Source organism: Adiantum capillus-veneris, chromosome 1 (assembly GCF_014529385.1).
Source record: "Adiantum capillus-veneris isolate H3 chromosome 1, ASM1452938v2, whole genome shotgun sequence".
Taxonomy (NCBI): domain Eukaryota; kingdom Viridiplantae; phylum Streptophyta; class Polypodiopsida; order Polypodiales; family Pteridaceae; genus Adiantum; species Adiantum capillus-veneris.
In genome coordinates, this window is record NC_140931.1 from 111,149,028 (window position 1) to 111,163,585 (window position 14,558).

The 14,558-nt window shown below is 43.8% G+C and overlaps 1 protein-coding gene across 1 annotated transcript; it reads left to right on the forward strand.

Annotated features, from left to right (window-relative positions):
* Nucleotides 1-13,570: 13,570 nt before the first annotated feature.
* On the forward strand, nucleotides 13,571-13,980 carry LOC147465360 (uncharacterized). The gene is made up of 2 exons (XM_086511589.1): nucleotides 13,571-13,615; nucleotides 13,687-13,980. The coding sequence occupies exons 1-2, from the start codon at nucleotides 13,571-13,573 to the stop codon at nucleotides 13,978-13,980; spliced, it is 339 nt and encodes a 112-aa protein (XP_086367715.1).
* Nucleotides 13,981-14,558: the final 578 nt, after the last annotated feature.

Genomic DNA, 14,558 nt, shown 5'->3' on the forward strand with positions numbered 1-14,558 from the left:
AGCACCAAACTGACGGCCCGCGGACTCATCAGAGGCACAAGGGCCTACTTGACGTTTCTCGACACAGGGCTGAAGCCCCTCGTGCATGGCATCATCCACCCCAAGCGCTCCAAGCACCTGTGTGCTACCTACTCACGGCCATAGCCGACTATTTTATTTTCCCACTTGAAGGCACCCAACCCCCTTAGGGGTAGTGGCCATACACAAATTTTAAGCATAAGGGGTGGTACCCACAGTGGGTACCCCCCCCCTACTCCACTCCATGTGCGAGTACGGCAAGGCCGGAAAGGACAACATCGAGGAAGCCGACACACATTCTGACAAAAACATTCTTCGTATTACATAGAAACTTAGAGATTTCAAGACCACCAATTATTTGGTGGAGTTGGAGTAGAAGTTTTTGGTGAAATCAATTACCGCTTTCCAGCGTAATTGATTTGGCCATCAAGAACTTGTGGAATTCCATATACGGCGGACAATTCGAATCACTCTCCACCGGACTACTCTCGATTTTGATAGAGTTAGCAAGGCTCATTATACTTTGTGAGTGCTCTCAATATCATGTATTTTTTTTCTGAGTAATCCTTGCACTGCACTGTGTAGCCATGGATTCGGATTAAATACAATCATCGCCATATTCGATCGAAAAGCATTGTGGACTTTCTTGGAGTTTGGAGAGCTTGGAGCTTCTGAGAGTTTGCCAGATAGAGACAACGACTTCGATTTACAGCGGTTTTCAGGTATATTTTTTAAATTTTCAATAAATATTAACTTTTTTTTTGTGTTGTGCCAGACTTGTGTGGTGCAGTAGTTTCGGCTCTCACCACAAAGTTGGCTTGCAGGTCGTAGACCACTTCGTGGTGTGTAGCCATATGGCTCACTCCAGAGGTGTATAGAATATAGTTTCCTTTCTCTTGGTGTGTAGTTATATAATTCACTCCAGGGAAGGCTTAGGGTAAATTTAGATTCTCACTCGTATGGTGTAGTAGTATATCTCTCACCATAGAGATGAGTTAGGATTAGAGGTTGACTCGTGGAGTGTAGTAGGCATGATGCTACACCTCTCACTTCAGAGTGGCCTATAAAATTTACAATCTTAAAGAGGAAAATGGCATAACCAATCTATCATACTTGGCATGGGTGATAGAAAGGTTATACCATTTATCTCTTTTTATTGGCACACACATCCACACACGCGCACACACACAAGAAGAAGAGAGTTATAACGTCGTAGGAAACTATCCTAAAAGACGTTAAAGATTAGGTTAGATGTAGACTTACGTTAAATTAGATTTAGGTTTATTTAAGTTAAATTAGATTAGATTTAGGTTTATTTTTAATTAGATTTACGTTTATTTACGCTAGATTTAGATTTATGTTATATTAGATTAGATTTAGGTCTCCATAGACTGCGATGCCTGCATGAAGCGGGTGAAGAAAGCCCTCAATGGAATATAGGGTATTGCTGCCTTCACTCATGGTGGGCTCTAATTACTCACTCAATCCCTCTCTCCTTTCATCCTCGATAATTCTCTTCCCTTGAGCCCACATCCATGTGACTCAAAGGACAAGAGAGACCCACCCTCATTAAAAAAAATAAAAATATGCATAATCTTATATTCCTTCAAATAAACTTAATTAGGCCTAATCCAAATCGGGGCTTCTAAAACCTATAAATAGAGCCCTTCTCTCCCTTGTAAATCATCACATGATCACACTACACCACACCATTCTCAACACATAACACACCACTCTTCAAGCCTAGTTGTGTAGAGTGTGTGCATTGTGAGTGCTCTATTCCATCACTACACATAGGTGAATGGAGAAGCTTGAAGTTAGTTATGCCATCTAGAGGAGTGGAGTGATACCATACTCTACATCACACTTGTAGCCTACTCTTGTCCATAAATAAGATTCATAGTTTTGGGTGCAATTGTATGATACAACTACGACTCTTCTCTCCAAATTGACTTGATAAGTTGGCTCATCAGGTGGTTGAAGGTATATTGTCCTTGAAGTCTGTTGTGCTATTTCATGCTTGATGGTTTGAGGGCTTGTTGAATTGTTTGCCTAAAAAATCAATTGTAAGAGGGTGATCGGTGAGAGGGCTCCCGTGACCCTAAGACAATTTGTGTATTGGCAACAAGGTCAAGTTTTGTGTTGTCTCTCTATTTCTCATCAAGCTTTGTGTGCATCTAGCCTTTAAGGCTAAGACTGAGTTGCTCAGGTTGATTTGTGCTCTTACCTCTCTCTGGCGTGGTGAATGTTTGGTGTGTGTGGCTATCTTGCATTCCCCTCTCTTTGTGCGTTTGAGTACAAGGAAATATCACGTGCATCCTAGTTCGCATCTACAACTAGCTGGTGCCCCTTTTCTTGTTTGGTTTGTGGCTTTGGGTTGTTGTTGTCTCTGATTGTGCTTGCCCCAGCTCCAATTGAGCAGCACGGGAGCCTCGAAGGGTGTTTAGAGGCCGCTCTTCTTGTTGCCCGCCCCGGACCGCCTCAACGCCTTACGATGTACTCCGGATGTAGTCAGAGCTCTGCAAACGAGCTTAACTCTGGAAGGCAAGGCCTACAAATGGTCAATGTCTCTCAAGGAGAATAACATCATACCACAGAGTTGGGCAGCTTTTGAAGCAATGTTTAGCAAGGAATTTTTGCCTACAAACGAGGCAGATCGGATTTGGATGGCTTGAGACACATGTTGCATGTGTCAATACCCATCACTCCTTGAATATATGTCTCACTATCAGGACGTTATCCTCAAGTTGGAAGGCTTAGATACCTTTCAACAAGTACGGAGGTTCATATGAGGTCTGACACCCGAGCTTAAGAAGTATGTCAAGACCCAAGACCCTAAAACACTCGAGGAAGCCATAGTGAAAGCACATATTCATGATGATCTTGATGAAAAGAAAACACATAATAGTCACGTGACTGCTAATATACATGGTAATACACGCACTCAATATGGGCACAATAAAAGAAAATTTCTAGTTGCCAATTCAGATGCATCTAAAAAACCCAAGGGGTCCAGGGGTCCTCTCTCTCCTGAGGACTTTGATAAAGCCAAGAAAGAAAAATTATGTTTTCAATGTTTAGGAAGAGGTCATGGCAAAAAGGATTGTCCCAAGGGGAAATCTGCTGCTCAGGGCCAGGAGAAAGCAGTGCACATGGTGTGACTACTACCTCTTGACTCTTCCTCACAATTCTCTACAGTGAAAGTAACACACACTGAGGTGGTGCATGAGTGCTGTCTGCCAGCTTCCATGTGGCAACCAACCTTTGGACCACATGAGTTAGTACGAATGCACGAATATCTGCAAGGGCACATGGTGCGCATCCTGGTAGATGACGGTGCTACTCACAATTTCATCAATTACGGATTGGTGAAAAAACTCAAACTGCCTCAAACTCTGAGTACCCACCGCTACAAGGTAGCAATGATGAATGGACATGATACTGAAATATGGGATACTCAATGCCGAGCTGTTCCATTGGAAGTACAAGGGTACTCTACATGTTTGGATTTTCAGGTTATGAATATGGAAAGGGCTGATGTGGTTTGGGGTAGGGAGTGGTTGCATAGCCTAGGACCATCACTCAAGCGTAGCTATGAGCACAACAGATTGATGTTTGAATCCCATGGCGCACATGTGTTGTTGTTAGGAGAAAAAGATATACCTTCATCACCCACTAATTTATACCGCTGAGCTTATGCAGCTCGTTTCTGATAATGAAATAGATCACGTTTTCTTGTGTTACTCACTATCTCATTTTCTTTCTAACATTGAGTCTGTTAAACATTCCTCGACACCGCATGCTTTTGTCTCCTCTATTCCACCAATTGCTAATTCTAAGCAAGCAAACGTTGCTAGTCAATTACAAAAATTATTAAAGGAATTTCAAGATGTATTTCCTAATGATTTGCCATCAGGATTACCGCCAACACGATCTGTACAACATAGCATTGACATGGCTGCAGGCTGTGAACCTGTTAGTAAAATACCTATGCGTATGAGTTATTCAGAGCCTATCCTCTTAGTGAAGAAAAAGGATGACAGTATGCACATGTGCGTAGACTATCGTGGCTTAAATGCAGTTATAGTTAAGAACAAATACCCATTGCCCAGAGTAGATGAGCTGTTTGACAAGCTCACTCATGCTTGCATTTTTACAAAAATAGACTTGCGGTCAGGATATCACCAAGTCCGTATTCGACTTGCCGATATACCTAAAACTGCATTTCGAGCACGGTTTGGACACTACGAGTTTTTGGCAATGCCCTTTGGGTTAACCAATGCGCCCACAATATTCATGACACTTATGGATAGTGTCTTGAAGCCATATTTGGACAAATTTTTCATTGTTTTCCTCGATGACATCCTAGTCTACAGTGCTTCTAAAGAAGAACACTTACAACATCTCAGGAGGTGTTTGAGTTGTTACGCACAAACAAATTATATGCCAAGGAATCTAAATGCGATTTTCTAAAAGATGAAATTCATTATTTAGGGCATGTTATTTCAGCTAACGGGCTGTACATGGATCAATCCAAAGTGGATACCATCCAGAAATGGCCTCCTCTTAAAAATCTAGAGCAATTACATATATTTTTAGGATTTGCAGGTTTTTACCAAAGGTTTGTTAAAAACTATGCTCAGATTGCTGTTCCTATGACTGATCAACTAAAAGGAAAAGGTAAAGCTTTTCAGTGGGGATCCGCTCAACAACACAGTTTTGATACACTCAAGGATGCATTAGCTACAGCTCCTATACTGGCTATTGTAGATCCTTTGAAACCATTCATTTTGGAAACGGATGCTAGTGACTGTGCTATTGGAGCAGTCCTATTACAAGAAAGGACGGTCGATTGCATTTGAAAGCAAGAAGCTTGATGCAGCTCAGCAAAACTATTCTGCTTACGAACACGAACTCTATGCAATAGTGTCTGCCTTAAAAACATGGCGGCATTATCTGTATGGTGCTCAGTTTGAGATTGTGCAGCCATGAAAGAATCAAATGGTTTACACAACAAATGGATTTAAAGGGTCAAAAAGCCAGGTGGGCCGAGATTCTTTAAGAATATGACACCAAGCTAAGGTATCGCAAAGGCCGATACAATGTAGTGGCAGACGCTCTAAGTCGAATGCTAGAGATCAATTTGCTGTTGTTCACGAGACTTCGTAGTGATTTTTTAGATTCTCTCAAAGGCATGACGAAGCATATTCCAAAGTGTGGAGCCATGTTCAAAAGAGGGATCCTTCTCACTCCAATGACGGTAGTGTATAGTTAACTTCCACACCTAGTTCTCCTTTATCAAGTGATGAACTACAGCGATGGAAGCATTTCACCATCGACAATGGGTACCTACTCCATAAGGGGAGAGTTTGTGTATCGAGGACACAGACATTCGTCGCCAAATTCTTTATGAATGTCATGATAGTCCAAGTGCAGGGCACCCGAGGATTAGAAGAACTTATGCTCTCGTACGAGGACAGTTTTACTGGCCAGGTCTGTATGGCTTTGTTTAATCTTATGTCTTGCATTGCCAAAAATGTCAAGTTAACAAAGCAAAGCGCCTAAAAGCAGAAGGACTCTTACATCCTTTGGAGATTCCCAATGGAAAATAGAAAAGCATCTCTATGGATTTTATTGTAGGTTTACCAACCACTGTACGAGGTCATGACTCAGTATGGGTGGTCATAGACAAGTTGACTAAACTATGTAAGTTTATTCCGACCAAATCAATGGTTAAGACACCAGAACTAGCCAAGTTATTTGTGGACAATCTATACAAATTGTATGGTTTGCCAAGTAACATTGTTAGTGACCGTGATTCCAAGTTTAAAAGACACTTTTGGAGAGCTGTATTTAAACGATTGGGTACACAACTAAACCTCAGTACAACTGATCATCCAGAAATGAATGGTCAAACAAAACGAGTTAACCAGGTGCTAGAGGATATGCTAAGAGCATACGTCAGCAAAAAACAATCAGACTGGGAAGAATACTTACCTATTCTCGAGTTTGCCTACAATAGTGCTAAGCATGTCACAACAGGTTTTAGTCCTTTCATGCTCATGTACGGGTTTCAACTTAGGTCACTAGTTACGGTGGGGTTGGCAACTGAAAAACTCCAACAGGTTAAGGATTTTCTCCAAGACCACATGGATATGCTGAAACTTACTCGTCAGAATGTTCGGCAAGCATAGGATCGGTATAAGAAGTATGCTGATGAGAAACGTCGGCAAGTTACCTTCGAAGAAGGGGAGGAAGTATTTTTACGTGTGCCAGAACATTCAAAAAGTTTGAAAACTTAGCCGACACCTAAATTATCTCCATGATATTGTGGGCCTTTAAAAATACTCAAGCAAGTAGGTGATCGTGCCTACAAATTATTACTACATTCACATTCTCGCATTCATCCGGTGTTTCATGTAAGCCGTTTACGTAAGCGGTTACATGGGGACGACAATGTCATTGACCAACAGGTTTTGGTTGATTTCTTTGAACCTCCTACCCTACTGCATGAACCTGAATGTGTTCTTGAATATCATGAGTTACGTACACGTCATCACGTACATCAACAAGCCTTAATCAAGTGGAAAGGCCGACCTGAAGAAGGTGCCACTTGGGAAAACATTAGTGTTCTTAAGAAAAAGTCTCCCACTTTTGTTTTCAAGGATAAAAACTCTTCTTAAGGGGGGAGTAATGTCAGGACACCGGCAAGGCCGGACTAGACAAGGGCATGGCCGGGCTAGGCGGTGTGGAACGGGGAGTCCAACTCGGGCAAAGGGCCAGAGGATTTTCTATATAATGGGTGGTTGGGTGGTGGACTCTCAGGCTCTAGCTTCCCTTGTTTTACAATTAATTTGGATTTGCAATTTTGGTGAAACTAAGTCTACCTTTGGGGTCACCTTCCTAAAATACATATAGCACATGCATTCAAGAGGTATGTACAATGCCCCTCTACACACATACTTCACCATGAATAAATTGACCCGTGTCAATTTTTTTTTCAATTTCCATTGTTAAACCCCTCTTGTACATGTAATCCCTTAACTCTTAAGAGATTTGAAAAACCCCTCTAAAAAAGAATCGAAAAGGGGGGGGGGGGCGCAATGTTTTAAATGTTTGGGATGCCCATTTGATCTCTAGTTGTAGTCTCCGGGCTCTCAAAATTGTCTTCATGCTCTAGCTTGCATGGAAGAAGGGAGCAATAGACGAAATCATTAATATCATGTAGGAACTAAGGTCTCTCACAAGTTTGCATCCCCTTGGGGATCTAAGGTCTCTCTTAGATGCATGAGGTTTATAGATTAATTGGCAAGGTATGGAAGGAGAAGAGCTTGACATTGATATCACACAATCCTTGAAAATATATCATAAGCTATAAAATACACTTGACAACTCTTTGTCATGTGCTCTATTATTTTGATTTAAAAAATTCATATTTGTTAGAAGTTAAATCTCTTTTTTTTTGGGATTTCTTTCTTGCAACAATGAGGATTCATAACTATATTGTGCGACAACTTTTTTACAAGCAAAGCTTGTCTCATACGTGGGGAAGTTTCTTACCTTTGGAACCTTTTATCTTTTTCCTTAATTTCTCCAAGCAAAGTATGATAGCATTTTGTCTACCTTCTATTTGTAGAAAAGAGGAAAGTGCTTATCCCAACCCTCTCTCTTTTTTTTGGGAAATTCTTTTTGTTATTATACAATATCTTACATGGTGGGGCTTACAGTTGTTCTAAGACCCTATCATACATATGATTGTTGGTCTTGCCAATGAAAGCTACATCTTCTATAATCTTACACTTGAGGGCATCCTAGGGGACTGATCTTTTATAAACAATAAATTTGTCTAATCTGGCTGAGTTCCTTATAGACCATACAAAATGCAACAACCATACTCTGAAGGCATCCAGAAAAAACTGAAGAGGGATATTGTCAACAATAGATTGATAGCCATTTCCAACATTGATGAACACTAGGGAACTCCAAAAGATGTCCTTAAGGGTTTCCTTTTTCTTTCATTTGGCACACAATCCATTTGATGTGTTTTTCCGTGCAAGCAAGTCCTCAATGGGAAGGGCCCCTATTATCACTCTCCAAATGAATGCTTGATGTTTAAGTGCGCATGTGAGAGTCCATATCTATTGGAGCTTTGAAAACCACCAATTCTCATCGTTTTGGAATCCCCACTTTCTATTTCATTTAGTAGCAATCATAGTGGTATGAAGAAGCATCAAGTAGAATTTATTTGTAGGGGCATTCCACCAAAGTTTTTGCCAAAGAGGTAGCTTTCAGTCATGACCTCCAACGTCCACATTGGTGTTACATGGTGTCTCTCTCTCTCTCTCTCTCTCTCTCGCGTGCACACACGCGTGTGCGCGCGCGCGCACACACACACACACACACACACACACACACCTTGTATGTTTTTGTTGGTGTATAGGCGTCTGTGCCATGCCCGGCCGCCCAGAGTCTGGGCGCCCACTGACTTGTATACCTTATACATAGCATAAGTGTATAGGGGGCTGCTCACTCTTTGAGTCTCCCCACCCACATCGTGTGTGTCTCCTTCTCTCTCTCACTCCCCGTCTGTAGTGTGCTCCCCGATCTCCTTCAATTGGTATCAGAGCTATGGTGACCGCAGAGAGCACGACGGCTTTGAGAGATTCGAGGCGATAGCTCGCTCGCTCTCGACGGTAGAGAGATTAAGAAAGCTTGAAAGCTTTGTGAGAATGCAATGGGAGCTTGTGAGCTCAGTTGAGAGTGATGTATGCTCTTGTGGAAGCTAAGAAAGGAGTGTGGAAGATTGTGTGTAAGTGAAGATGCTGCCCTAAAACTGTGTGCGCAGCAGCACTGTTTTCAGATTCGTTTTTCTCCTTGTACAATGCAGATCTGAGAATTCTGTCTTTTAGCCCATCCGTTTCGACGTGGTCTATAACTTTGCAGAAGAAAAGTTTTGCAAATTCCTCACCATTTTGCTGATATTCAGCTCAGACTGACTGTTTACAGAAATTCCATATTTTCTGTTGTCGCATTGTGTGCGAGTTTGATGCACTTTTGGAAGCACGGGAGATGCTTGAAGTTGAGTGCATAAATTCTGAGCTGAAGATACAATTGCAGCTTGTGTTAAGCTTGTGGTTTGAGAGTTTTTTGGTAGACTTGGGCAACGAAGTACGGAGGCGTTTACACACCACCGAGGCGGTCTCTTGAGAGACGCAGTTTTTTGGAGCACACAGGTGGAGCTTCTTTCACTGGTTTTCACAGGATACTTTGGCAGTGATTTTGTGCTTGGATTCATGGTCTTTGCAGATGGTTTGCATATGGTTATGGCGCATGGTTGATGCCCATTATACATGCATTTTGACGAGCACTTTCAAGTGCCGGTGAGCTCTCTTGAGAGCATTGTTTTCGCATTGATCAAGTTTCCGGATTGCAAATCTTTTGGCGTTTGCTTATGCGCGGTCACTCCGTTGATGTATGTTGAGTGTAGTTTGATGCGCATTGATTGCTCATTGTATTGAGCTTGCAGGAAAATGGTTATTTTGTGTTGATAGCCATTGTGCGTCGAAACTCTGGCGAAATTTTCCCAGGAGTTTTATGCATATCATTTATGCGATCTAGGTAGAGATTGCGGGTTGCACTCAGCATTTGCGTGCGGTGTTCTCTGCAGGTCGGAGATTTGTGCGTGTGTATGCATCGATACCGCACAGTGTGGGCTTGGTGATTAGCTCACAGATTGCAGTGTGATACTAGAGCAGGCGAGGCTTGTATTGACATTGTGGGAGCTCTATTTTGGAGTGTGTCTCACAGGTTTTACATTGTGTTTCTGGCCATATTGGTAGACAGTTCCAGGTGTTGTTGGTGAGGTGGTTTTGCTTTCTAGTTTGCTACATTGTGCTCATGGCAGAGACAGGTGATCGATTAGATTGTGACCTCTCACAGATGCGCATGTTTGATGGGTCAGACTTTGCGGCATGGAGAGAGTGTATGCTTGATGCATTGACACAGCGAGGGTTGCATCGACCATTGAGTGGTGATGCAGGTAGACCTTCAAACATGTCTGACGATTAGTGGCAGGAGCTAGAGGAGATGGCACTATCTACACTCTCTTTGCACCTTGCAGAATCTGTATATGCTCTTGTTATGTATGAGACTACTTCGAGAGCACTTTGGCGCAGATTACATGATATGTATGATAGATCTGAGTCATCACGGACTCGTGTGAGACATGTACATTCACGAGTATGTCGACAGGTGACATGTTGGTATTGTGGTCATTCTGGACACGTTAGACGACGTTGTTTTCGTCGTATGCGACATCGTAGGAGACATGGCAGTCTCAGAGATGTATGTAGTGATGCCATGGACTCAGTTGCTTTGACAGTTGAGGCAGATGTAGTGTCGGAGTATACTAGTGACGGGGATGCCACTTTTACCTCGAGCTATGCACGAGATGCTATACATGTGGATAGTGCAACCCTTCGCAGTGGTTGCTAGACACAGATGCTATGTTTCATGTCACGCCGCATCGTGCATGGTTTTGTGGCTATTCTAGCGGGATGCTTGGCAATGTACGTTTGACCGATGGATCGGTGCATGCGATAGCAGGTGCAGGAGATGTGAGACTGTCATTACCGAGTGGTGCATCTTACTTGTTACGACATGTGCGCTATTTACCAGATTTGACAGTGAGTTTGATCTTGATTGGTCAGCTTAGAGATTGTGGATGTCAGATTTCTCTACGAGAGCGAGATTTTGTGATGCATTTGGGTTCTCTAGTGATTGCGAGAGGTGCCAGGAGTGGTACAGGTTACCCATTTCATGTGGATCACACGAGAGACGGTGTTGTCTCTGTGATCACGCAGCCAGGTAGAGAGCGAGAGAGCAGGCGAGTCTCTTTTGCTCATGGGTTGCAAGGTACTTTGCATGGAGTGCAGAGTAGTGAGCTCGTTGTGCACACAATTGGGGCACGACTTGAGCAGTCACACAGAGAGGTGACAGAGACAGACATGCATGCTTTGCTAGTGACTGAGCAAAGCAGAGAGTCAGTTGTGCGAGATACTTCTATGCAAGATAGACAGGTAGAGCGGTCTTGCTCTAGTGAGTCACGACAGGAGGATGTTGTGCAAGAGTCTATGCATACAGAGTTAGAGCATGAGAGCTCTAGTGAGTCACAGCAGATTGAGTGGTCATGTTTGCAGTGGATGATTGAGACTGAGATGTCAGCGATTATGCAGTCATTCCTTTCTATGCTCGAAAGTGAGCATGGGGATATAGTTGTGCAGGATATGTCTTCCAGCAGACACCTAGAGCAGTTGGTTTGCAGTGAGGTTGCACGACAGGTTGATGCGTCTTTTGTGGACAGTCAGGAGATGCATGTGGCTGACACGCCTTGTCAGTCAGAGATGCCTATTGCCAGGGATATATATGTTGATGCATGCTCCTCAGAGCTAGCAGGGCCCGCTAGCATTGCATCGGCATTCGGTGGTCTCATGTATGAGATGCTGATCTTGAGACCGGATATCGCAGCTGCAGTGGGAGCATTTGCAGTTGGGGTTGTCAATCGTTTGTTGACTAATGATGGCATAGTGCACGAGGGAGATATGCAGGTATTGCGTACATACTTGCAGTACGTGTGCGGTACGTCTGGTGGTGTATGGACTTACACGGGAGCAGGACAGCCGGATGCACACGATCACAGCCAGCTAGTGGACATCGGTTGAGAGCGGTTTTCTCTCGCCTTTTGTAGTCTTTAGACTAGGTTCTCTTGCTTAAAGGCACAATCGCCTTTAAGTGGGAGGTTGTTGGTGTATAGGTGCCTGTGCCTTGCCCGGCCGCCCAGAGTCTGGGCGCCCACTGACTTGTATACCTTATACATAGCATAAGTGTATAGGGGGCTGCTCACTCTTTGGAGTCTCCCCACCCACATTGTGTGTCGTGTCTCCTTCTCTCTCTCTCACTCTCCGTCTGTGGTGCTCCCCGATCCCCTTCAGTTTTGAATTGTAATTTGTAGATAGGTAGCTCTTTCTAGCCTTCACCTATAAGCTTACTTTTCTGTAACCTTGAGATGACGCCCATATCACTTAGTGATGAGGATACTATTGTAGAGAATTGGAGATGTTTTTGTGCTCAAATGCAATGTGTATGTATGTAGAATAGTGCGAACCTTGAGCACTCTTAAAAGTGGGTCATTTGGCAAGTTCGTTTGTGATGAAAAATATTTTCCATGAGTCATGAAGAGGAGCTATGGAAGTTTAAGGCACACGTAAGGCTGGCTACCCTAAAGCTACTTACCACTACTCATCATTGATTAAGAAAATATCTACATGTACATGATGAAATTGATAACTATAGTAGATCACACAAAAAACAAAGACCTTTTTTGGTTGAACAAGCAAAGCACACATCCCTAGGGAGAGTGGTGTTTTCTGCATTAATTTGGTTGGATTTGCACACATCCATTGTTGATCCACGTTTTGGACCTACTTGAGTCGTATATACGTATGTACTTCGTATATCTCTTACCCAAGCTTTGTAGCCCGTGATGTACTTGCCCTTAAAACTTCCATCATTTTGGCATTTCAAGGGATTTTTCAAGTAATAGAATCGAACCTCTTTTTTGGGGAGAGAGAGAGAGAGAGAGATAGATAGATAGATTGAATTATCGTCCACGGAGGTCATATATGACCTATGGGACTAGAAGCAAAACGGTACAAAGGATTCCATCTGATACATATCAGTTAAGGACGGAGGGTCCATCGAAGGGTGGAGAGTGAAAAAGATAAGGTGGGATGAACAAAACAAAACCTAAGATGAGGTAGGTGAGGAGGAGGGAGCAGATTTGGGAGTTCGGAACTCTTGGATGATGGCTTTACCTCCTCGATACACTGCCCATTTCCCTGCCATGCGTGCTTCTCGCATCTTTTGGAGTTCAGCCTTCTTCTGTTTGAGTTGGGTGGGTGTAAGATCTTCAGCAAACCAAATTTTTGTGTCCTTGAGAAGCTTTGATTGCTCAAGGAGCTTGACTTGATCAGCTTTGGTCTTGAAGGTAAGAATTGCATGGTTGGTGTGATGCTCGTGAGCAAGGGTGGTGATTATTGCTGGATCCCATTGTATCATGGGGGTTGTTGTTCGGATGCGATCGAAGGACTCATGGAAATTGGGGTCCTCCTTTCCTTGCCAATCACTCGGGAGTCCGCCGATGTGAACATTGAGAGCAAGAGCATCTTGTCGTTGTCGTTCGCGTAGCGTGGACGCCACACGAACTTCAACTTTGCGGAAGATGGCATCCTGCACTTGAGTTTTGACCTTCTCTATGAAGGTGATGTCTACCTCCGTATTGGGCTTGATTTCCTTCTCTTCCATCTCTCCCTCATTAGAGTTCTCCATTGTGGTGAGTCGAGACTCGATGGCTGCGAGTCTTTCCTTCAAAGCTCTATTTTCCTTGCAAAGTCTGTCGACTTCGTTTTGCAGTTGAGCCATACTGTCCACCTTTGGGGGTGTTGCCACGATGCTGGCAAACGTGGGCTTCCCTCGAGATGTGGCCCGAGTGTCCATGGTGGGTACTCGGCCAAGAGAACAGGGCTTATTTTATTTTAAAGTAAGGCTTAGGTTTGGTTTCAATTAAGTGGATGGCAGTGAAAGGCTCTCTGTGTAGTGGGTTGGCGACAGGGGCTCTGTGTAGTCGGGTCGGCGGTAGGAGTGGTTGGGTTGGCAAAGCAGGTGTGTGTCGATAGCTTCAGTGGAGCTCGGGCAGGTGCGGCAGGGGTTGGTGTCGATGTCGGCAGGAGCGCCAGTAGCAGCGATAGCTTCAGTGGAGCTCGAGCAGGTGTGGCATGGGTTGGTGTCGATGTCGGCAGTAGCGCTAGTAGCAGCGATAGCTTCAGTGGAGCTCGGGCCTTGGGCAAGTCGGCGGGAGCAACAGTGGGCTATTACCTCGGTTCTTGGGCGGCGCAGGAGCAGTGACGCCCCCCCACAGGGCCGCCCTCGCCCAGGGGGATACTCGCCTGAGGCTTCCTTAGGGTTTCGAAACGCAGGCCTGAGAGAGAGAGAGAGAGAGAGAGAGAGAGAGAGAGAGAGAGAGAGAGAGAGAGAGAGAGAGAGAGCGAGCTGCATATGTGAAGACAATCGTGTATGTAGAGGGGGGAAGTAGCAACAAACATGAAAGAAGTAAGAGGGAGAAAACATGTAGTTTTACCTTGGGTTCATGGGTCTAGTTGTTTGGAGAGCCCAATCCCTAAATCTATCATGGGTAGGGATACGATGGATGTTGGGACCATATCTTGCAATAAACACTCCATGAAAGTAATGCACTCCATGAGGCCGATCAGCATGAGCTAGCAATAACCACATTGGGCATATCCTCCAATAAGCACTCCATGAGACAGATCAGCACGAACACATATCTAATCTCCTTGGATTCTCCTTTTTGGATTTTTACTAAATCGTGGTCACATATATCCTTTAATAAGTGTCTGCACATATGAAATCAAGGTAAAATTAACCGAAGGAAAGGTGGTTAGCAAAATGAAATCCCTAACGCG